General features: G+C 38.7%; 1 protein-coding gene and 1 long non-coding RNA gene across 3 annotated transcripts in view; both read left to right on the top strand.

The window, feature by feature from the left end:
• arhgef18b (rho/rac guanine nucleotide exchange factor (GEF) 18b) overlaps positions 1–7,045 on the top strand; it is a 39,295-nt gene extending 32,250 nt beyond the window's left edge. Inside the window, exons 30-32 of the mRNA XM_077607386.1 lie at positions 840–1,197; positions 3,803–3,946; positions 5,394–7,045. Of these exons, the coding sequence (XP_077463512.1) occupies positions 840–1,197; positions 3,803–3,946; positions 5,394–5,650 (759 nt within the window). The 3' untranslated portion in view covers positions 5,651–7,045. The remainder of the gene's footprint in view (positions 1–839; positions 1,198–3,802; positions 3,947–5,393) is intronic.
• Positions 7,046–13,291: 6,246 nt separating this feature from the next.
• On the top strand, positions 13,292–23,949 carry LOC144079476 (uncharacterized). 2 transcript variants are annotated; one of them, XR_013301546.1, is made up of 4 exons: positions 13,292–13,961; positions 17,062–17,099; positions 22,573–22,776; positions 23,780–23,949. It is a non-coding gene; the product is annotated as an uncharacterized LOC144079476 (long non-coding RNA). The 2 variants fall into 2 exon arrangements; XR_013301545.1 differs by lacking the exon at positions 17,062–17,099.
• The last annotated feature ends 844 nt before the right edge of the window (positions 23,950–24,793 follow it).

The raw sequence follows: 24,793 nt of genomic DNA, 5'->3' as shown, positions 1-24,793 counted from the left end.
TTCTAAGGTTACACTAACTATTGGGTAAAATATAAGACCTGACATGAGTTGAAAAATGGATGTAATGGAATCCTGTACACTGAAACTTTGAGACATTACATTTGTTATCATATACTACTATACTTAGTTATTGATTTGACTATTTGTAATCACTGTAATTTCATACAAATGTTTGGTGTAGCGTATTTTTCGGACCAAAAGCAAACAACCCTCGATAGGTTGCATCTGAAAGTCAGGGTGGAGGCGGGGCAAATAGAGCCAACCCGAGAGAAGAAAGGTATCAACATTTCAAACAAAATTAGAATAAAGTTTAGTGTAAGGTTAGATTAAACTTCTTTTTGAGTGTCTGCATCGTAATCCAAGTTCATTTAATTTTGTTTATGTTATGTTACGAGCGCGTTGCCGTGCATAAAGTCCCCCCCCACCCCTCCCAAGTCATACTTGAGTATAAGTCGCATTTTTGGGGTCATTTTTTTATCTGTTCAAAGACCAAAAACAGTCATATGTTAAATTAACAATAATAAAATGGATACCTAACAATCTAGTCATCTGTTAACTTTTTAGATAACTAAATAACCTTAAAAACAACACAATAGGCTGTCAGTGCACCGAGGAAAAAAAATAAATGTCGCTTTTGAGTGTAAGTTGCAGGCCGAGCAGTCCAGAAAATACAGTAATTATGGCTTTTAGTATTGCTGTAAAGTGCACATATGTATTACGTCACTGTCATAGGATTTGAAAGTTGTTGGAAAAGTGGACCCCTGTTGGAAAAAGTGCCCCCCCTCCTCCCCCCGTTTTGTTAACTGTACTGAACCCCTTGCTCTTTCTCTCTGTTGCAGGTGGCTCCTATGTCAGGCAGTCTAAATGGCGAGCTCCTCTTATCCTCTGGCCTCAGCAGCAATGCCGGCCTCCCCGAAACAGCCACGGCCCCCAAGCCCCTGGCGCGTGGGAGCATGTCAGTGGCGCCGGCCGACTATACCGAGCGGCCTGAAGTGACGTTGCGGCGAGACGGCAACTCCTCCACCCTGCCGTTGAAGACCGAGGTGCCCTTGCACCTCTTCAGCACCACCAATCAGCAGCACAAATTAGTGGGGGTGCAGCAGCAGATCCCCACCAAGCTGGCCGCCCTGAGCAGCAGTAGCAGCAAAGGCAAGGGAGGGAAAAGTCTAAAGGCCTCGCAGCGCACAGATAGCACTGGTAAGCAGCCAAGCAAAATTTTTGACACAATCAGCATCTAGCAAGGTGAGCCACAGGACATCTCACGATAAGATATTTGCCATGGGAACCTGCTTAAGTCAGCCAGGCGCTTTGGAAGAACAGAAAACATTCTCACGCACTTTTAAGCTTCCCAGAATGACGGTGACACATGAGGTTTATTTTGGGGGAAAAAACATCTCGTCATAAAACTAGCCAGAGAAACTCACGTGAACACACATCTAAAGGACCTTTCCTGACAAGGCATATACGCATATAAATTAATAAAAATAGAGATACACTTGGGTTATGGCGCTGAAGTTAATACAGTTGTTTTTAAATCAACATTTTCGTTAAAGATAATTGCAGTTTCCTCTTATCTTTTCAAGAAAAAAATACTTTTAGCGCGGCAACGCGCTCGTAATATAAGACAAACAAATTTAAATGAACTTAGATTATGATGCAGACACACTCAAAAATAAGTTTAATCTAACCTTACACTAAACTTGCTTCTAATTTTGTTTTAAATTTTGATACCTTTCTTCTCCCGGGTTGGCTCTATTTGCCCCACCTCTACCCTGACTTTCAGATGCAACCTATCGTGGGTTGTTTGCTTTTGTCTTCCCTTCAGAATATTCCCAAAATGATACACACAAATGTCCTCACAATAGGATAACGCACGACCACTTGCCAACGAGAAGTAGTATATACTCCTCTCGTATTAGCGATTGCTCCGCCATTCGCAATGACTAACGGGAAAAAAAAACACTGAAAAAAAATGCAACGCTCCGCCCAGTGCTCGCAGAGACATTACACGAGGGAGTTGTGACGGGAAAGACAGTGCCCATGATGTTCTTATGAGCAGCCTCTCGCGTCCGCTGTATGCTCATATATCAACATTTGACTCGTATCTCAAGATAAATATTTGCTCACAATTTTACTCGTATCTCAAATTGCTCGTATGTCGGGGCACTCGTATGTCGACTTGAGGTCACTGTAGCTAAACAATGTGGAATAAAGATGAAAAAAGCGCACTGGGGAATAAGTCACATTTTTATGGGGAAATTTGTTTGAAATCCACCGCCAAGAAATATTTCATCTTGAAGGGAGTTTAAAATTATGTGGCGTGAGTGACTAAGTATGGAGACATAGGATTTTGCTTTCACTAGGTTTGCCTCAAACACTTTGAACGCAACACGTTGACAGTATGCTAACATTATCCACAAACGTAACTGCAAAACTCTCTACTAGCAATATATAGTGTTGGAATTTTATAAACATGCATTCTACGGATGAAAATTGGTTCTGGATTCTTTCTTCCAATGTGAACTGATTTTGACAAATGGAGGCAATGCGCTAGTGTGAAAGGCAGCTAAAAAGATGATCTCAGGCTATTCATCAAAGTCTTACTGGAAGAGTCCGGAATGAAGGCCTGTTGCTAGAAATGAGAATATAAACAGAGGTTGTCAGATTTGTTTTTAGTCCAAAATGTGCCTCCCCAGTATTACTGGAAGTTCCCCTCAGTGCATTCTGCTCGCTGTTAAAGCACTTAAAAAGATCTTTTTATAAATTGGTGACTTTTTTGACACCCCGCAGGAACATTTCAAATTCTTACTCACTTTATTCTTCTTGGGGAGGAAATTCAATGAAATAAGTACTCCTCTCTTATTTTTCGATGGTAATGAAATTTTGGAGATATATTCTGCCATGTATATGTATGCTGGATTTTTGAATATCTTTGTCCCAGGGCTAATTAGATTTATTAATTGCAGTCTTAAAATGCTACTCTACTATTACAAGTGGACAGACGACATTGAAATTTGGTAGGTATATTCTAGGTATGGAATAACAGGGTTGATTGATTATAATGTGTATATATACATATACATATATTTATTAATTGCAGTCTTATTGTTGCCTGGAGGTTCTGAGTTAGCTTCTGGAGGTCGTAGTTGATTTTGGGTTCTATGTATACCCAAGTGTAAAATTCTGCAAGATCACAACAGATTGCCAGGCTAGATTTAGAATAAAAATTGTCCAAAAATCTGTCAAAAAATAGCAATTACATTTTACTTTGTCAATTCATTAATAATGTTTTTTTTTAAAGAGTAGCAAATGCAACTACGGTTAAAAAAACACATCTTTGTTCACTAATATACACACACACCCACCCACACATATATGTATATGTACATGTATGTATGTATTTTTTTTTTATGCTACCGCGAGAAGGCTCATCAATAGCTGCACTTAGTTCGATGATTTGAGAGTCCATTACTCTGCCCTCGATTGAAAATGACTAAATACCCAGCTCAGTATATTTTACTTTAGTTGTACGGGGAAAAATACAACGACAGTCATTTTAATTCATGAATTTTGTCACCCCCACACGGAAAAAAGACATTCTCCTCTGCCCTCGTGTGCGATAACTAAACTCTGTCGAACAGCGTTATCTTTTAAGTGGCTTGTCAAAATCGGGTTCGTCCTTCAAATGGGCTCGGCCTCGCGCTTTATCAAATAATGAGAGAAGCCGAGCCGTCTCAATTTGGGGACGGAATCCAATGTCACATTAAAACAAAGCTTAATCTTCCTTCTCGTTATCCCACAGCCTCGGTGGACATGAAGCAGATTCTCCCCCTGAAGCTGTCGGCGCGTGACGACAACGCCCTCAAAGCCAAGCGCTCGGTCAGCCCCCACCAACAACCGCCGCTGTCTGTGTCCCCCCTGCCCCCCTCCTTCCATCATCACGGAGGTACAAACACACGCACTCGATCACACGGCAAACGCGGCTCTTTGAATTTTACTCCCGCGTTTACAGACCCCACCCGCCTTTTGTTCCTCTTCAGACATTTTTTTCCACATAAATATCCATCCGTTGGATATTAAACTTAGTGATTAATTTCACTCCGACAATCAGATGTGCTGTTACAGGAACAATAAAAAGATCAGGAAGGGATTTAACAACTAAACATTTGCCTTTTATTTTTCTTGATTAGCATAAGCAAAGCAACAAAAGCTAACCGAGGATTAAAAATAGTCATCGTTACTCGGGAGGTATTTGTGTTTTTCTTCAATGTTGAGTTTTGTGTGCCAGAAGATAGGAAGTAAAGTAAAATGAACATTATCGCCAGGCTCAACAGAAAAGCTTTTTTTTGCTTTGATTTAATTAATTTACTATTAATTTCTAATTTTTTTGTGCTTTTGTTGCATTATAAAAGTTACCATGTCCGTTTTGGTAAAACGCTGTGTAGTAAAAAAAAAAAATCTCAACTGTCGTGATGTTGACCTTTATTGATATAATATTTTAATGATAGAAGTGAAGTTTTTCTTTAATTAATTTACTATCAAGTTCTACTTTTTTGTGCTTTTGTTGAATTATAAAAGTTACCATGTCCGTTTTGGTAAAATGCTGTGTAGTTAAAAAAAACAAACTCAACTGTCGTGACGTTGACCTTTTTTGATATAATATTTTAATGATAGAAGTGAAGTTTTCGTCCCATTATTATGAATATTTTATTACTAGCAATGATATGGATCAATGAAACTATCCAATGCGGTCTTCCCTCGATTATCGCGACTTCACTTATCATGAATTGACTTCTTTGCGATTTTTTCTGCTATAAATTAGTTTAAAACATTTATTTTAAGTTAATAAAAATGTGAAAATCCACGCTGAAACTCATAAGCAGAAGCCACTCTTGCTACTAGGACTAAGCACTGAAGAAAAAAAAGTAGTTATAATAGGGGTGACCCTACTTTGCGATTTTTCAATTATCGCGGCCATGTTTGGTCTACATTAACCGCGATATTTGAGGGATTACTGTACAGTGGATTTTTGATTATTGGGGTCAAACCAACACTTGTGCAGGTTTTTTACAGGTTGGTTCCCCTATAAAATAAATAAATAAAAGTGGAGGGAAAGGTTTTGTGTTTATCAAACCACAAATACAGCATATGGGGCTCCAGTGTAATCAGAAACACAATTTTGGGGCGTTCTCAAAGCGACCTTTTGGCAAAGACATTTTGCCCCACAGAGTCCATCCGGCCACGGCAGTAGACAGACAATTTAATAGTCCTTTATGTGCCTGATTGGAAGATGGCATCCCAAAAAAACACGATAGCCGACAGATCCATTCCACCTCGACCGAGTTCGACGTAAGTTGACTCTTAATTGTTCCTCTGTCAAATCAAACCATCAGATCATCAGCAAAATCCATCCGACGCTTCCGGGCCAGATTCCCAAAGCGGCCTTATTAGCGGCAACCACCCGGCAACTATCCAGAAGCCCCCCGTGCCACCCCCTCCGCCACCTTGCGCCAACTCTCAGACCACCACGCCCTTCCAATTCCCAGCTCACGTGCCGCTGCAAAGCTTCGGCCTGGGCCACGGCTCGCCGCTTCCGCCCTACGACGTCAACACAGAAGACCTCAACAAGGAAGACGTCATATTCTTCTAAACCCTGGCTTATGCTAAAACTCGCAATACACACACGGTGGTCTCCTTTTCACTTTTTAGCTGGCTTTGAAACCTAAACAAAAGCACCGCAAGCGTGCTGACCTCCAGCTCCTTCAAAGGAAGCACGCGTAGCCCCAAAGATGGCGACGTGAAGACGAGACCGCCAGGTGTCGAAGCGAGGAAAAAAAACAAAAAAAAGAAACAACTTGGCACGTGTTGCGGCAGGAAGTCTCAATGGATGAACCGCAAAGTGTTTGATGGTTCATTTGCACACTGTAAAACTCCATTCCTGACTCTTGAATGAGCCTTTATGGTTCTTAATTTTTAATGGTTTGTACAGATGTCCAACTCTTTATGCTGGATAATTCCCTCACTTCTGTTTTTAATCACACTTTCATGGAACATTTTATTTTGCAATCAGGTGCGCTTTTCCAACCTCGGACTGGCTCGCAAATGAACTCGTCAGCACACGTTTCGACCTCACACCTTGACTCACGGCGATTTCATTTTTTTACGCCCTTCTCCGTCAATCTTGTTTTGATTGTCTTGATGCTGTTTAAGTATCCCAGCTGGATTTTTCGCCCGCCAATCAACTTCAAGCGTAGACGTCCCACTTCAAAAATGTCAAACAAAAGAATTTTTAAAACATTTTTTATAGCGGGATTTCAAACTCAGTTTAGTTCACAGTCCATTTTAATGCCAACTAAATCTCATGGAAGTCAAACCAGTTTTTTTTTTAACTTGTCGCCATTGAGGGCGCAAGACAAAATGGATTGGATGTCCAGCAGGCCGACTCGGACACCCTAGGGAGCCACTTTCGGCCGGCGAGCCACATGTTTGGCATTTGAACGGACATACCATATAAAGCTAATATACACGACTGCGTTGGCCCCGATTGATATTTTCGACTCGCCGCCTTAAGGAAAAATACTTTCCTGCACTGTCATTGTCTCTTGCCGAGACTCGCAGTCGCAGGACAGAGCCTGAAGGTCATCTCCAAACTGTTTTTCAACACATTCCTCACTCGCTGCCACTTCCAGTCTTCCTCTTTCGCTCAGCAGTCACGCAGGAGTCGCACTCTCATGTCTTGGCCCGATGGTGGTTTTTCTGTTAGAAGGGGCTCACGCCAATGTTTTTCTTCTTCTTTTTTTTCTAGAAAATACATACCGTCTCAGAACGCGCTTTTATTTATGGCCCATAAGGTACGGCAAATTGGAAAATTGGGTGCCGTTACAGAAAGCTGATTGATTGTCGTCCCATGATAACCTTTTAACTTAAGCAGAATTGCATTAGTCGTGTGTAAATATTGTTTAGATTTGTGTACATATGTTGTTTTTTGTGCTAGTATGGCATTTACAACTTGAGTTAGCGACACTTTTTCGATATTGTTAATAGACATACTGATGTTCCTCAGTTTTGTTTTGTTTTTTTCCCCCAAATTTCTTATGTTTATGTAGCATTTAAAATCAGCCATGCTGCCTGCTATTTTACTTCTGTTTTTTTTTTCTCATTTGTTGGGTTTCAATACGAGAATGTAGCAAAATTTAGCGTATCCCACTCAACCAAAGAATACTCAAAATATCCTGGTTTTCATGCACATTTTTTTTAAATTTTAATACTTAAAAAAATAAAAAATAAAATACATTTACATATAATAGGGCTCTTAAATTTACGGAAACGTGTAGTCAGTTAATCAATTTCAAATGAATCAACTTTACGAAAGAAAACTATTTTTACAACGGTAATAATGGCAAAATACTTTGGAAAAAAAAAACAATTAAAAAAAGCCTTGACTACTAAAAATGAAAATAATTCTCAATGAGATCAAATTAATTTAGTTTAAAAATAATCGCAACAAATTTAAACAAGTGAATCTGGTATATATTTTGCTTTGGGGATTTAAAAAAAAAATGTTTTTAACCTTATGATCGCACATGAATTTTGAATGGATGACCACCGTCCCTGAAAAGCTTGATTTATTCTTAAAATTGGATTGAAATCGACGAAAGACATGTTTGGAAGAAAGCCTCCTTCTTCCCCGTTGTCAAATGTTAGCTTCCTTAATTATGAGTGACAGTCTCAATGTGACGTGCTATTTGGAAGTGGAAAAGCAAACCAAAGCAGCTAAGTTTGTGCCGAGCTCATACGGACGGCACTGTGGAAAATAACTTATCTCTCCAAAATGATGGAAACAATTGCCACACTGTTTGGAAAATAGCATCATTTCGAAAATATTTGAGTAGTTTTCACATATGTTTACTTTTCGGTCCACGTCTGCCCTCAGAATTCTTTTGAACTGCTACAAAACTGCTGCTTCTTTGAAGAATTTGTTAATCATTTGACACGTTTACATCCACAGATAAATTCTAACATGCTAACATGGATTTGCTTAAACGTGGGTACAAAGTACAAAAAGCCTGTTTGACATTTGCAGAGCTGCCAAATACTACGAATCATCCGTAGTTTGCTAACGTTTAAATAGGCATTTTTGTATCAAAACTACAACAAAAAAATTCAAACCATGTTTTTGTTTTGTTTTTTAGGCAATTTACATGAAAAAAAATGTTTAATCTACCATAACAATTCATTTTAAAACGCAACATCATATTCTAAATAAGTTTAGCAAGTTTAACGTCTGTTAGCTAAAACCAAAACGTGAGTAATAGTTGACTTGCTGTTGTTTTTTGTTTTCATTTCTTTGCAAGAATTAACTATTGGGGAAAAAAAGGGAATATTTTCAAAAATCTTGACCTTTATTTTTGTACACGTCGCTGGTTATTGCAACTTGGAAAAAGGGTCACAAAATCTGAAAATTCTACTACGAAATATGATTTTTGACGTTTGACAGCTCTGCATTTGCCATCGAAAAAGTCCAAATGTCCCTCTGTACACTTGCAAATGTTTTAAATCCTCAATTCCACTGTATTCTTTTTTCATTTTTTTTGTGTTGGACCTTTCTTAACATGTGAATAATTGAATTTCCTCTGCCAACTTTTACACTAGTCACTTTGGATAGTAGCATACTTGAAGGGCAAAATGAATTATTGTACAAGGCGTATTTTTTATTATAAGTTTGTATCGCTACCAACAGGCCGTCTTATCGCATTTGTAGCCCACAACAAAACACCTTTTGTATCCTTTTTATTTCCTCACTGCAAAAAAATGTTAGAATAACATGTGGACACAGACTGCTGCCTTAGAGGACTTTTAGTATTAAAACAAAAATGTGCTGAAATACTGCGCTGCTTTTGTTTCCCCATCAATGTACGTCATCAAATCTCATGCTCCCCTTATTAATGATTGTAATTCCCCTTATTAAGGGATTTTAAAAAAATGCAAACGCAGTACATATTTTCTCTCACAGGGCGCACTTAAAAGTCTAAAATTTCCATTATTGAATATGGTTGGTAAAAAGCGAAAGGCTTCTATTGAGGGAGTTGCAAGGAAGAGGCAAGCCATTTCATTTGAAACGAGTGGCAATAATAACGAAGCTTGATGCGCGTGAGAGTGGTGAGCGTTGCACATATACAACTTGAATTGTTCGACCGTGAGTACCATTTATAAACAGAAAGATCGAGCAGCAAGACCCAAATATTGAACGTTGCACAAAGTTTGCAAATCAATTCAATGATGCCATACAGTGCTACCGCATCATTTATGATGAGAAAAAGAAGAAAACTGCAATCGTCGTTAGATCGCTTCTTTCGGCCAGTTTCTAATACATAAATCTCTCTCTCTATACAGTACTGTACATATTCTCTCCATTTTATTAAATGTTTTGTTCAGTACAAACCAATGCGTGTTACTTATACAAGCCTTAAACATACAAATGCACTTATATAAACCTTCAATATACTTATATAGGCCTTAAACATAAATTATAATACAAAATATAGCACTGAATCAACTTATAAACAAATTCAACTTATGAACAATCGCTCGGAACCTAACTCGTTCGTAAGTAGGGGAGCGTCTGTACTTTAAAAAAAAAAGTGAAAAATCCCACACACTTTGAAATGATAAAAAAACGTCTAAAATATGAGTAACGTATAAGTTGACAGCTATGAAATCTCTAAGTTAAGTTAAGTAAGTGCAACCACTGCACGTCTGCAGCGTGTCATTGTAAATCATTACTTTGGAATACCTGAAAATAATCCGACCACACACTAACTGTAAATTAGACTTGTGTGTAAGTGCATGGTGTGGGTGTGTTGTTCTTTTAGTGTCTGCAGTCTGTCAATGTGGATCATTTCATGTTTGTGTGTGTTTGTGTCTCTTGTGTTAATGTGACTCTTCTTTGTTGGTTTTACTGTGTGTGTTCGTGGGGTGACGTATATTTGCGTTTGTGTCTGTTAAGTATGTCTGTACTTTTGTTTGTTTGTGTGCTTGTTTTAGTGTTTTTGCCGGGAAGACACTGCGGCAGTGACTTATTTTTCTTTTCTTTCTTGCATTGTCTGCTATCATTAGTGGCTTTCCTTTTGCCTCCTCTCCACTATTATTATTCCAGGCTGTTTCCTCCCTGAAGGGAAGCAGTAGATTCCTCGCCGTCTCTCTTGGTCCGTTAGGACCATTACATGCGTCCAGTCTGCGTGTCTTTACGCTCAGATGACCTCCAGTTAAACAGTTTACCCAAAGAAAAGAAAAAAAATACTCACCCAAAGCCTCCCAAGTCAATGAATGACTCAAACGGGCAGATAGCTTGATGTATACCGGAATCTGACGACATAAGAAAATCATTGTCACACGACTGGAAAAATAAGATGACCTCTAATTTTGTCATTTAACCTTTAACCAATCCATTTTGACTGGGAGCGAATAATTTCTCTCAAACTCGATTGGAAGACAGTTATAATATCATATACTACAAGGGTGTCAGACTCGGGTTGGTTCGCGGGTCGCATTAACATCAACTCCATTTCATGTGGGCCGGACCATTTTAGATATAATATTTAGATTTTTTTTAATAAATGGATTAAAAGAACTGGATTAAAATCCCTGAATATTCAGTTCTTTTTATAAATGTAAAACAATGTTTATTTTAGCTTTAAAAAAATATATATTTTAGAATTTACAAAATGATTTTTGAGCTAAAAACACAGAAAAAATGGATTAAAAAATTACAATTATTGATTTAAAAAGGAAAATCAGGAAATTTAATATACATCTATACTCTTCATTTTAATTTGATCCTAAAACAGAAAGTCGGCACTCATTATTTACTTTCCCGGGCCACACAAAATGACGCCCCCGGGACGCCACTTTGACACATGTGATTTAGATTAATTAAATTCGGATTTATTTTTGCCTGTAGGTTCCAAATTGGCCAATAGAGGGCGTGTACACTTTGGTTTTTTTTATAAATGGATTAAAAGAACTGGATTAAAAGCCCTGCATATTTAGTTTTTTATAGATCTAAAACAATGTTTATTTTAGCTTTTTTATATATTTTTAGATTTTAAAAAAAGATTTTTGAACAAAAAAAAAATGATTAAAAAATTACAATTATTGGTTTAAAAAGGGGAAAATCAGGAAATATAATATACATCTATAATTTTCATTTGAATTTGATCCTAAAACAGAAAGTTGGCACTCATGATTTACTTACTCGGGCCGCACAAAATAATGCGGTGGCCCAGATTTGGCCCCCGGGCCGCCACTTTGACACCTGTGATATACTACATTGGGGGATACAGGGCAGGCTGGCTGCCCACTCACCATTGCAGGTGTTTTGGAAACAGTAAGATTTGAAGACAAAATTATTATTATTATTTTTAAACTGCCTTTCACTCCCCCTAAGTACACTTATATACCAATAATACATTTTCGCCATTACAGGCCTACTGAACTGCTAATGTTGCTTGCAATAGTGGTCCTTAGAGAGCTCAGTATTTTTCAGGTTGTAAATATATATATATATATATTTTTTAGTTGGAATTTTGAAAACCACCGGCTTAGTGCATCTGGCCCAACTTTAAAGTATATTTTCAATCGCTCTACTTAATCCACGATCGGAAGGATTTCGACCTTCGGGCCAGCCTCGCCTCTTTACATCAAAGCTAGCCGGCAAACCGCCGTGGAATGCCGAGGAATTCGGTGTCACTCAGTTAGCGGGGAGCGATTCCACGTCGGAGCCTTCTCTGGCCGCAAAGTTAAACAAACTGATGCGCCGCAGAGACAGACGCACACAAAACCTCCCTGAAGGCCTCCAAAATAAGCACGCAAGTCTCAGTTGGCTTTTTCAACATTTGCATGTTTCAGGCTGTTTGACACCCAGAACAGAATCATTTTAAATATTCCTCCCTACCAAAACGCAATACAAAAAATACAATTGTACTACGAAAGTACACTATGGTGGTCAAGTCAACAAATTAATTAGTATTGGAAACAGTCCAAAAAAAACGGCGTTCTAGATATCTTCATTTTCCAAAGATATTCTATTTAATAATAGCCAAATTTTAATATATTGCATTCTGATTAAATGGATTTAGGGCAGGTCTTAGTTTTTATTTTTACTTAGAAAAACTTTAATGCCAATAAAACATGATAACCTTGCATACCAAATGCTGTAAAATTATTATTATTTCTATAGTATTTACCTTTTTAAAGACAGTGTTGTATTTTGTATGTATTTGTTAATTTTATGAATGACAAGATCGAAAAACATCGCCTTTAACGATTTTTTTTGTTAATTTTAACAACGAAATCCCCACTGATTTTCATTTTTCTTCTCATTTTGTCTCTCATAGTTGAGGTGTCTAATATTAAAAATTTCACGCGTCTCATCTTAAGATAATTTGCACGATTAATCATCACTAAATCCTTTTTGGGTGCTTTTAATTTCCAATCTACTTCTAAAAAAATCATAAAATGATTAACATTCCTTGATTGAAGCAACATTAACTGCAACTCTAGAAAAATATTTAATGAGGCACAATTTTATTTAGGTTGTCATTTTTGCAATGTGTATAACCACATACACTACTTTAATCATACAGCATTGCGTAAAATCACTCATTATCTGCAGCTCTTGCATTTTCAATCCCATTAGTCTGAAAAGAAATCCATTGTTAGTGTAAGATGTAGTGAAAAAAAACTATTATGCAAAGTGTGAATTCCCACAAGCCCTTAAGAAGAACACTGGTTAATCCTAAAAAAATGTTCAAATGGAAGCAGTGAGTTAAAATGAAACGCCTGGGGGAGACTTGGTACACGCCTTCATTTGAGACAATATAAACAGTATTTTTTGACAGATGTGTCATATTGCTTTTTATTATACCTCCGGGTTAAGGATTCCTGACTAATGAATCAAGCCAGTTTATGAAGGAATGTTCCGGACGGATGTTTTATCTCAAACATTGCCACACACACAAACACACACATACACTAAAGATCTATTGTTCCGAGCGCAATGTGTCCTCTCCGCTAACCTCCAAGGTGATGCCACAAAGATAACTCAAATATGTCTCTTAGCGACACACCTTATATAATCTAAGCCGGTCTTTTTACAACAAACACAAACGGTAGATAAGGACTTTTTGTACAGTGTTGTTATATAGAACCGTTTTTCTTTTCATGGCGCAATAATTGTTACACATTAATGTGCTTATTGCCGGATGTTATCACGTGAGTTCAAACGCCGGTCTTTGTTCGTCTTTTATGTCACGGCAACAAAAGAAGCCGACCACCATAAAAGAAGGTTTAAAGATTATTATTGTTGATAAACGTGATAGCGAACATTCTAGTCAGTGACGATTGGAATGCAACTACCAACTTCATTTTTTTTAGAAATATTCTGAAAGTTAAAGCTTTAAAAAGCCTTGTGGGAGAATGGCATTATCAATCAGCCAATCGTGAGCTCCGTTCTTTATCTCGTCTAGGTTGTCACAGCTTTGTAGGCCAAGTAAACTAAGTTTGGTATTCATTTCACAATGATAATAAATAATATTGGTGGTGTAAGGTAAGTACAATTAAACGAGATGGAGGAATAAAATCGTCTTTGTGGATACTGTCAACGCAATACCAAAAGATATATTACATGTTTTTTTGTTAAAAATGTATTGCATGTTCACATGAGCTTTGCTAATGTTGGTGTCTTTACTTTAGCCTCTGTCTCTTCTGATTGTTATGCAACAATGTTACGATAACTCACCAATGGTGAAGCACGTAACCGGCAATCCAAAAGGTAATGGTTGTGTACTTCATTACTGTGATCCTTCACTTTGCCGCTTCAAAAACAACAGCAGCAATATCTGTACAAGAAAAATGCCTTTTGAATCTGATGAAGAGGACTTCGACTAAAGCTCCAATAACCTGTGAGTACAGAATTTAAAGTATTTTCTTTATTTATAGATTATATTTAGATGTGAATACATAATATTCTTTTCACATGCCTGTAACTGATATTTAATCAATACACTTCTTGTTAGTTGTACTTTTAGTATAGGCGCGAAAACGTTGTATGGTATGTAGTAACCTACTTTGCGGTTTTTCGATTATCGGGGCCATGTTTGGTCTACATTATACGCGAAAAATGAGGGATTAGTGTACGTATTCTCTCCATTTTATTAAAAAAAATTCAGTACAAACCAATGCAGGTTACTTATACAAGCCTTAAACATACAAATTCACTTATATAAACCTTCAATATACTTATATAGGCCTTAAACATAAATTATAATACAAAATATAGCACTGAAGCAACTTACGAACAAATTCACCCTACGAACAATCGCTCGGAATGTAACTCGTTCGTAAGTAGGGGAGCGTCTGTAGTTTATTAGTCTTGGCTGCAGTACCGTTTTTGTCCACCACAATATCAATGTTTCAGTATGTCCCGATTTGATTGTTGTAGCATTACTTGACTCATTGGCTTTTAAGATGGATGGCCATCAACGGCACTGAAATTGGATCTTTTACTGCCACACCTTGGCGTTTTATCAGCATTAATAGCAGCAAACACATATCTAATTCCCCTCTACAGGATCTTATGAAAATGGTTCTGACATTTCTGGAAGTATGAAAAACTTGGGTATGTTTTCAATCCATTCTCGTAAGTAAGTGTTGACGAATGTCAACGTTCTGAAACAATTACAGCAACCGCCGCGTTGGACGATTAAGCCAGCTGTCCGCAGTGTTAAGCTTTTTCCATCTGCTTTTCAGCGTGCAGCGTGGGAGGTCTCTGTGGGATTTTTTTTTTTTTCAAAGAACCTCTCTCAGATGCGCGCACACATTTTTGGGACCTGGAGTCAAACACGCCAGGGGTGCCAAGTCAAATAGCCTCCTGGCATTGCACACGGAAAATATTCCCCAAGCGAGAAAGTGAAGATGTGGGCAAGTTTGTCTTTGGAGAGGCCCCCCCAAAAAGCAGCGTTTGTGCAAAGTTTTGTCCTCAAAACTTGAGTTTGAGTTGGATTTATTTAATAAAAAGGGACCGCACATACTCGTGAACATATTTATATTCATGGTAATGAACATGTAATATGTAAATATGTGATATTGTAGCCGAGGGCTTATTTCCATCTTTAGTCCCTTGTGTAGGTTGAAGATAAACGATGGCAGTTTTAGACAGCGTTGCGATCGCAATTTTTGTTGGTCTAACAGCCAGGCTTTAAGATGATTGGCCAAGAGGTTCATAGACGGGAGTTTACGTATGTTAATTGGTATTGAGTTCCAGGTATGAAGGTGCTTTGGCAGAATGCATTCTTTTTGAAGGGAACTACACATTCACCTCTAGAGCCAGCCATTGTTGATGTGTTGGAATTTTTTTTGTATAAAATCTTGCGGAGGAGGAGGAGCTTTGTCTTGGAAGATTTTGGAACGTAAGGTGGCATCTGCGTATTTAACAGGATTGTTACAGTTCCAGCGTTCGTGTTTTTTGTTTTTAACTGACATTGTTTGTTCGTTTTGGGCTTTTGGTCCAATAATTTCAGAGCTTGCTTATAAAGGGTTTCAATTGGTTTCAGTGTTGTTTTGCAGGCTGATGACCAACTTTTTAGGTAGTGAGTCATGTGTGATAGGATTCTGGTTCAAAATATAATTTTAGTTCGATTGTTTCTAATGACCCTAAAATTGGACAAATTGAAATTTATTCAGCATGTTTTTTTGTATCTGTCGTTTAAAGACAAGTTGAGAGTCAAGTGTGATTCCGAGGTATTCAAATACGCTTTTTGTGAAGGTTGATGCTCACATTTGGTCCTCTGCGCCTTCAAATGTACCCTCGGTGAGGATTTTTTGTTCTTTTCCAAGAAAGACGTCCCAGGTAGCCTGCTTTTCCCCATCGTGAAACCTTTCTAGATCTTCAAAAGTCGCGAGCGAATGCCGTTCTTTCTCGTCTGCTGAAGAAAGACGCGTAAAAGACCCCGCGTCAACAGGACGCCAAAACCGTAAACATTGAAATGGAGCAGTCAATGGACAATAAAACGGCAAGTGTGCCCACTTCCTTCTTTTGTGGAGCAGTGGATGGGTAGCAGTGTAGTCCGTCTCTCTTTACGGGAGGACGGAAGGTGGGGGGGTGAAAGCGAAAACACACACTGATTTAGGAGCCGAGCTGGCAATGCTCAATGACTCTCTTGTTGCTTTATTAGGGGAGTAGGAAGGAGCTAACCCAAGGACAAAAAGAGCGCTAAAAGCTCCCTTTCCACTGAGCCGTCAGGTTGGGTTCAATTCCGTACAGTATGCATTTTTTCCTCCTGGCCGTCTATCCTTCCGTTTTCATCCGCCGATGCTGGTCCGGTCTGGTCCAAGTCACGGGGCTGCCATTTTGGAAGGGAGGCCGAGACTTTGTTGGCACTCGGGACATGTTCTCAGGCCTAGACGTGATACTTCCGATGGTATTGGAGCAACGGGGGCAGTTCTTTGTTGACGTCGTTGCTTTTATTTATAGTGATTTACACCTGGATTGGATTTCAGATTTTTGGGGGGTGTTATTTGGGAATAGTTTTAGCATTGTAGTAGACAAATATGGCATGTGGAAGTCCTAATCTGTTCCAAGTTCCCCGGTACTACAACTAAACCCTAAAAAATGATCAAATTATGCCAATATTGTATGAAATATGAGGAAAAAAGAGAAAAAAACATATGGAAATTATTTAAGACATTAAAATGAATAAAAATCATATCGCCTCCCTCTTAAAATAAGTCAGATTTTTCAGATTGCTCAAGAAACTCACCAAAAGAATAGAAGCATTTGTTTAACATATGATATTTAGAAACAATATTGATCAAAACAGTAGAATGGCACAATCTGTTGAACTGAATATTTAGTAGACAATTTTACCAGAGTTGTCTAGTAACATGAGCAGAGGACTTAGACTAAAAAAACGTTTTTGTAAAAAATAAATAAATGGAAAAAAAAATAAACAATAATTTTAACAGAGTGGCGATTTGCTAAAACATTTTTTATTGTTTTTGAAGGGCGAGTGTGGAGTACATAATCCAGAAGACAGAATTTGGTAAGCCCTTATGAGTCAAAACCATAAGGAAATACAGACAATTGGCCTTATTAAAATATGTTCCTAGTACTATTCTCTTAGTGAATAGTGTAACAATTTTCCCACCAGATAATTATCTATTATCATTAAGCAATTGTGAACACTTTCCAGAGAATTTGAGGTGTGTCACTAGATTTCCCAACACATTGGGCACGTCATGTTTCACATTGTCATCTGGTAATGGTCTTAGAATCAGGATTTTAAAAAAAATTATATTCTATTGTGAGCCCAAAACTTTGAGAATCTGTTTCCCATTAGTTCAGGAGTCTTTAGCATTCCATTGTTTGAAAATCTCCGCATCCGCCCACTCATGATGACACGGTAAATCTAGCATATATTAAGTCTTTGCTCCTTAATGAAGTCATCTGCTTAGGAGAAACCAAACAGTGACTCACATTGAAATCTATTGGTCATCTTCCAAAGCTTTCAAGGGTGAGAAAATGTGTTAAAAAGAAAAATACAGTCATATGTCTGTCATCAGGTCCATTGAAAAAAAAAAATTGTGCTCTAGTCAAAACCTGTTCCACCACTCCATTGTTCCGAGATGCATCCGCTTCCTCGTCCTCCCGTCTTCTTTGTGTCTGTCACCCACCCACCTCACTTCTTTGTATTTTACGTTTTATTTGTCGGTCCGTCAGGACGCGGGTAGACAACGGAGGCAGCGGCTCGATCAGAAATAGCAACAAACCTCTCTGCCCGAGTCTCAGACTGCTTCCCAGCGCATAAATCATTCATTGTTTGGATCTAGCCTCGGCTCAGCCCTCATCTTTTGCTTTTCGGAATATCAAAAGCAGAAGAAGCCTTGCGTCAAAGGTCCTGGACCCATACCTGTCAACCTCTGCCGATAACTGCCCTTATAAATGATTATGATTCCCCTTACAAACCCCCCAAAAACCTTACAAACACCGTACGAGTCGTACGACTCGTACGGTGTTTGTAAGGTTTTTTGGGGGTTTGTAAGGGGAATCATAATCATTTATAAGGGCAGTTATCGGCAGAGGTTGACAGGTATGTGGACCTCTATTAGAATTGCTATTTTGCCACAGAGACTTTTGTTAAAATATGAAAGGGGAATCATGGTGCGCTCTCTAGGGATTTTGTTTAGGCCATTTTCAATTTTCGGGATTAGAAATTTTTCGTACGAATACCAAAGCCGTGGAACCCGAAAATGATATTGTTTTTTTTTTTGGCATGGTTTGGTCGGGGTTGGGTCTAGGCAAGGCCTTTTGATTTGGTTTTTGGCTAAAGTTTCATCTCTGGTTGACAGTCTTGCTAAGGCGGTTTTGTTTCGAGCTTGTTTCAAGTTACCGTATTTTCACGACTATATGGCGCATCGTATTTTTAGCCGCAGTGTCAGTAACGAGTGCTATTTCTTTATTTTAAACACACAAAGGACGTACCCATGTATACAGGCCACAATCCATTGGGTGTATTGACAAAAGAACTGCATATCCCAGCAGTCACTGCGCAGTACTTTGTCTACGGGAAAATAGTAGTCGGTCTACCCTATCAACTGATTCATTTTATTTTATCGTGATAACAATTTTAGTATTGGTCCATATATAAAGCGCACTGGATTATAAGGCACCCTGTCTATTTTGGAGAAAATTTAAGACTTGTAGCCTTATAGTCGTGAAAATACGGTAGTTGTTTTGTGTCTTTGTTGCTATTAGGCTGTTTGTTCATAGAATTGTGCTTAAACGCGCTATTTGGTTTGTTGGAAAGTAAATCATGAGTGCTGACTTTCTGTTTTAGGATCAAATTAAAATGAAGCGAATAGATGTATATTACATTTCCTGATTTTTTTCCCCCTTTTAAATCAATAATTGTAATTTTTTAATCCATTTTTTCTGTTTTTAGTTCAAAAATCATTTTGTAAAATCTAAAAATATATTTAAAAAAGCTAAAATAAACATTGTTTTAGATCTATAAAAAAACTGAATATTCAGGGCTTTTTATCCAGTTCTTTTAATCCATTTATTAAAAAAAACAACTCAATATTATATCTAAAATAGTCCGGCCCTCGTGAAATCAAGTTGACGTTAAAGCGGCCCGCGAACCAACCCGAGTCTGACACCCTTGCCATAGACTAATAAACACAACATAATCTTTTTGTGGTCAGAGTGAGGAAAAATTGCAGTCCCAGATGAAAAAATGCAACTTATAGTCCGTAAAATGCATTACATATTTTTTTGTTTTTAATATCGGATTCAATTTATTTTTCTATAAGTAGTGGGTGTGGACTCATAAAAATCAAATTACCCCAAAGTGTGTTTGTGTGTCTGATCCCGCACGTCTCTGCTTGATTAGTTACCGAATGAGGTGATGGGGTGGGGCACACAGCAAGCCCCCCCACCTCCCCTCGGACAGGCCCAGATGCCGTGGACACGTCCGGGTATCCCTCTATTGTATTATTCATCCTGCGTGTCACATCCCATCTGAGGTGGTCAGCTGGACATGATGCAACACACGCAAATATACACACACACACACACACACACACACACTGCATGGTCTTGAAAAACGAGTCCCCCCCCCCGAGCTCATTTTGCGGCTTTTGAAGTCTTATTAACTGCGAAGGCGTCGAGCTGGGCTCCATTTGATTGACGGTTTGCGCGTGTATATTAAAATGCATGTTTTCAAGAGCACGCGTCTCACCTCGGGCAACGTATCCAAGCCGAGTTTTCTGGCCCTCCGCCCCATCGGGAGAGCGCGTCTGTATGTTTTATTAATGAGAATCAGCGGAAGTGTCGATTAAGCCAGCAAAGTGTGAGCACAACAAAGGGCTTTGTGCGGAAGAGAAAGGGATTCTTTTCAACAAAGCGCATAAATCAAAGTATGTCAGGCTCGCTGGGAATGGCCACCAACCAACATTTGTTGCTCATCAGCTGTTTTCCGTGGACGGAAGCTTTTGTGTAGTCATAATAGGCTCCTCCCACCTGTGTTTGATCAAAAGGATTCCACACTTTTGGGAAATTGGGTGTCGTTCCAACAAATTTTACTCGTTGGGGTTTGATTCTGAAGACTAAAAGTAGTAGGGAAGTGCTTTCGGGTAGTGGAGTGGTAAATCGTTAGAGCTTCGGCACCCCCCCTCCATGCTTTCAATTGATGGCTAATGATGCTATTGTGTCAGGAAATGGCGGTTTTGTCGTAAAAGGAGGAGTTGATTGTTGTGAAAAGACTTCAACTTGCAGTTTAGTGTTTGGGAATGGACGCTAAGAATTGATTTTTGGGTGGAAAAGGGAAATTCGGAAAGCTTTTTAAAGTCGAACTATTGCCAGGTTTTTTGACCCAAAATGCGTTCATGGATTTCGGCATAGAACACGTTTACATACCTGTCAACCTCTGCCGATAACTGCCCTTATAAATGATTATGATTCCCCTTACAAACCCCCCAAAAAACCTTACAAACACCGTACGTCGTACGGTGTTTGTAAGGTTTTTTGGGGGGTTTGTAAGGGGAATCATAATCATTTATAAGGGCAGTTATCGGCAGAGGTTGACAGGTATGCGTTTAGTCTCCGTTGGGTTACGAGGTGGCTCATTAAATACGTACTTTAAAGTACAGCTGGATTTGTTGTGGAAAAAATCATTTGGAGTTCCCCAAAAAAATTGGAAGGCCAACCCACATCCAGATGTTGAATTTTTAACGTTCCACTGTTGTATAAAACTATCCACAAAAATCCATTTAAGATGTTTAAATGCGCAGTAAAAAATAATATTGTACAGTGCAACAGTAGCTAGGAATATAGCTCATTTGGTTTTACTATTCCGATTTTGTTTTCCAATAAAAATAGCTTACGGGCATGTTTTGAATTTAGAGATGATGCAATAGTAGCTATGAATGTGGCATGTTTGGTTTTACTATTCTGATCTGGTTTTCCAATAAAACTAGCTTACGGGCATGATTTGAATTTAGAGATGATGCAATAGTAGCTATGAATATGGCTATAATATACGTTTGGTTTTACTATTCTGATTTTATTTTCCAATACAATTAGTTAACAGGATTTTTTTACAGTACAGTAATCCCTCGATTATCGCGTCTTCACTTATCGCAAATTCACTACTTTGCAATTTCACTGAAGAATTATTATAATTTTTTTTAAGTTCATAAAAATGTGAAAATCCATGCTGAAACTTGTAAACGGAAGCAACTCTTTCTACTACGACTCAGCACTGAAGGGAAAAAAAAGTTGTAATAGGGGTGACCCTACTTGCCGATTTTTCAATTGTCGCAGCCATGTTTGGTCTGCAATTACCGTGATATTCAAGGGATTACTGTAGCTACCGAGATACGTTTGGTTTTACTATTCCGATTTAGTTTTCCAATACAACTAGCTAACAATTTTTAACTTGGAGACATTGGAACAGTACAGTAATCCCTCGATTATCGCGTCTTCACTTATCGCGAATTCACTTCTTTGCAATTTCACTCATGAAACTTTTCTTAAAGTTCATAAAAATGTGAAAATCCACGCTGAAACTCGTAAGCAGAAGCAACTCTTTCTACTTTTTACTAAGGGAAAAAAATATAATAGGGGTGTCCCTACTTCCCAATTTTTCAATTGTCGCGGCCATGTTTGGTCTACATAAACCGTGATATTCGAGGGATTACTGTAGCTATGGATATGCGTTTGTTTTTACTATTCCTATTTGGTTTTCCAAAACAACTAGCGAAGAGACGGTACTCGGATGATTAGCCTAAAGACGTTTCGCCGACGGACGTTCCGCCGAACGGAGGTTTCGCCGAAACGGGATTCGCATGCTCGCCCCGCCCCGGGATCGTGTGTGTACAAGTTTTTCAACCTCGGCCCGCAGGCCATATACGGCCCGTTAGGATTTTTAATCCGGCCCGCCGCCGGCGTTGTCCAAATTATAGTAAAAATCAATGATTCATTTCCTTTTGCCGCTCATCACTCTCAATTTATTAGTCTACCGTCAATGTCAGCCCGGGAATAAGCACTCTTGGGCGGGCAGATGTAGCAGAACCGAGCCGTGAAATGACAGCAATCGGGTCAAATCCATCCTAAAACAGCATTTAATGATCAAATACAAATACTGGAGCTCTTTGGACATTAGAACCGAGCCCAGGGAAGTGAATTCCTCGGTAAAATGTCGCGATGATGTCGCGGTAAGGCAAAAAAATGTCTATATACGTCCATTCGCCAAACGGCTCAAAATGCTCTCAAATTCGGTCAAATCCAGCCGAAAACAGCATTTAATGATTAAATACTAGTATTTGTATATACAATACTAGTATTTGTGTTTGTGCCGTTCGGCCGAATGAACGTTCGGCGGAACGTCCATTCGGCGACCTGTCCGTCTGTCAAACGTCCGTCGGCGAAACGTCTTTAGGCGAATCATCCGGTCACGGAAGAGACATGGTTTGAACTTGGAAAATGTTGGTTGATGTTGTGTTTTTTTCTTCCAGAACTGGACCCTTCCGTTCTTCTGGATAGATTTATGGCACACACACATACAGAATAGACACGAGACAAGTCGTTGTTTCGCTCCAGTGGTCACGCCGTTGACAGTCTGGCCGTCTCGCACGTTCCGCCCCTCACCACTCCACTCGGAGAACCTCGGCAGCACGGGGGAGGGGCGCACATATTCGTGTGCGTTGGCCGACAAACACGTACGTATCTTCAAGCGTCTCACTCTACTGCTCATTTAACAACTCGCTCGCAATGCGTCACCGCCAAGACGACGGCGATCCCTTCCCGTTAGTCCGCAATTAGTTGGAGATCGTATTGATTGGTTTCCTATTTGCCCTCGCTGTTGTCGTAGAAAATATTAGAGGAACGCGATACTCGGAGTCGATTCGCTCGTGGCCATGTTAGTTTCAGGGTTTTTTTTGTTTCTCTATTGTAGTTTGGAAACGTACACCATGATCTAGATACTGTTTGCATAGTTCAGGTGTGTTCGCCAAATCAGTAAAATTCGTCAGTAGTGGTAAGTAGTTAAAATTCTTACAAGTCTGAGCCCCGACAACAAAAGAACTCCAAAATTTCAAAGTATAACAAAACTAAATATAATTTATCATGAATTTGTATTGTATTTATATGACACATCCGTTTTAATCAGGCAAAATATCACATTGCGCTTAATTGAAGTAGCCAATAGAATACATTTGCCCATTTAGGGTTAAACCTATATTTATTTGTTTAACTCATACTCTAAATTAGCCACACTAAATGACCTCTTTTTTGTATAAAATACTCGGTATGCTACAACTAGTATAACTATTTGTATATGCTACGTGGATATAAGTAGCATTACATGCTCATTCCAAATTTGTTCACTGAGTAGATACAACTAATAAATGATTGGACAATCTGTTTTAATCAGGCAAAATATCACATTTCTCTTAATTGAAGTAGCCAATAGAACACATTTGCCCATTTAGGGTTAAACCTATATTTATTTGTTTAACTTATACTCTAAATTAGCCACACTCTTTTTTTGTATAAAATACTTGGTATGCTACACCTACTGTAACTACTAATTGTATATGCTACCTGGATATAAGTAGCATTACGTGCTAATTTGTTCACTGAGTAGATACAACTAATAACTGATTGGACAAGTATGGACAGATTTTTTTTCTTCATTGTTAATTTATTCATTTTTCTGTTCAGGTGGGGGTGCTGAAGCTAACTCGGAGCTGTAGGCGGAGGACATTAGCCACCGGGGATTGAACCGCAAACTGTGAGGCGGATGCGCGAACCGCTCGCCCACCGTGCCAACTAAGCCCATTGTATTCCGAGGTATTTAGGAAATACTTTGAATTTTTTTCTGTGGTGGAATAATACAAGTATCCAAATCTGGCCGTTGCAATTTTATTCCACATTCTGTTTTGTTCCAATTTACCCTTTTAGTCTCCATTCGATTGAATTTAATATACGCTGCATAAAGTAAATAATATACATAGAGTATGTTGTCAGGTCTAGTTCTGATTGATGTCTTCAATGTGGCGTGGTTTTTGCAACTTCCTTTAAAGAATAAAAGCGACCACCCCAAACTGAGGCGAGTGCAGTTGAATCGGTGCCGTGCTTGTGGTCATGGCAACACGTGTCCAGGACATGTGCTTTTAATAATCCACTCCACTTCTATTTAAAGTTAGACAAAACAAAAAAAAATGTATTCCACCAGTGTCAATATACATCCACGGAATTGGCCTGGCTTGATTTGAAACTCATGTTTAAACGTAGAATTAAGCACCCGCTACCAATTTTCAAGCCTCATTTTATGGAAGTGATTTGATTATAAGCAGGCAAATTTGGCAATGTCGTTAGCAGGGCTCTTTTATTCGGGGTATCAAATTTTATAAGACATTTCTTTTCACTTTAGCGTATTGATGGGTCACAATCATGCCAACTACCGTAATTTCTCGCTTATAGCGAAAAATGGAGCGACAAATACGGTACTCGGTCGTTTGGTCGCCCGGAAGGTTATTGATAATTACCATTTAAATCGTTGCTCAAATTCCCTAAATACAAACTGCGAATGACTATTCAGTCATACTTAATGCCCTAGTAATTATTAGGCTAAAGAAAAGCTCCAAATTTCCCGGACTTTTATTGTTTTTTTTTATTGGAGAACTTGTTAAGACCCTGACTGACGTAGCTTCTTAAAGGGACAGCGCATGTATA

The sequence above is a fragment of the Stigmatopora argus genome, chromosome 8, assembly GCF_051989625.1.
Source record: "Stigmatopora argus isolate UIUO_Sarg chromosome 8, RoL_Sarg_1.0, whole genome shotgun sequence".
NCBI lineage: Eukaryota > Metazoa > Chordata > Actinopteri > Syngnathiformes > Syngnathidae > Stigmatopora > Stigmatopora argus.
The sequence above is the reverse complement of the archived record's forward strand: the minus strand, read 5'-3'. Positions and strand labels throughout refer to the sequence as shown.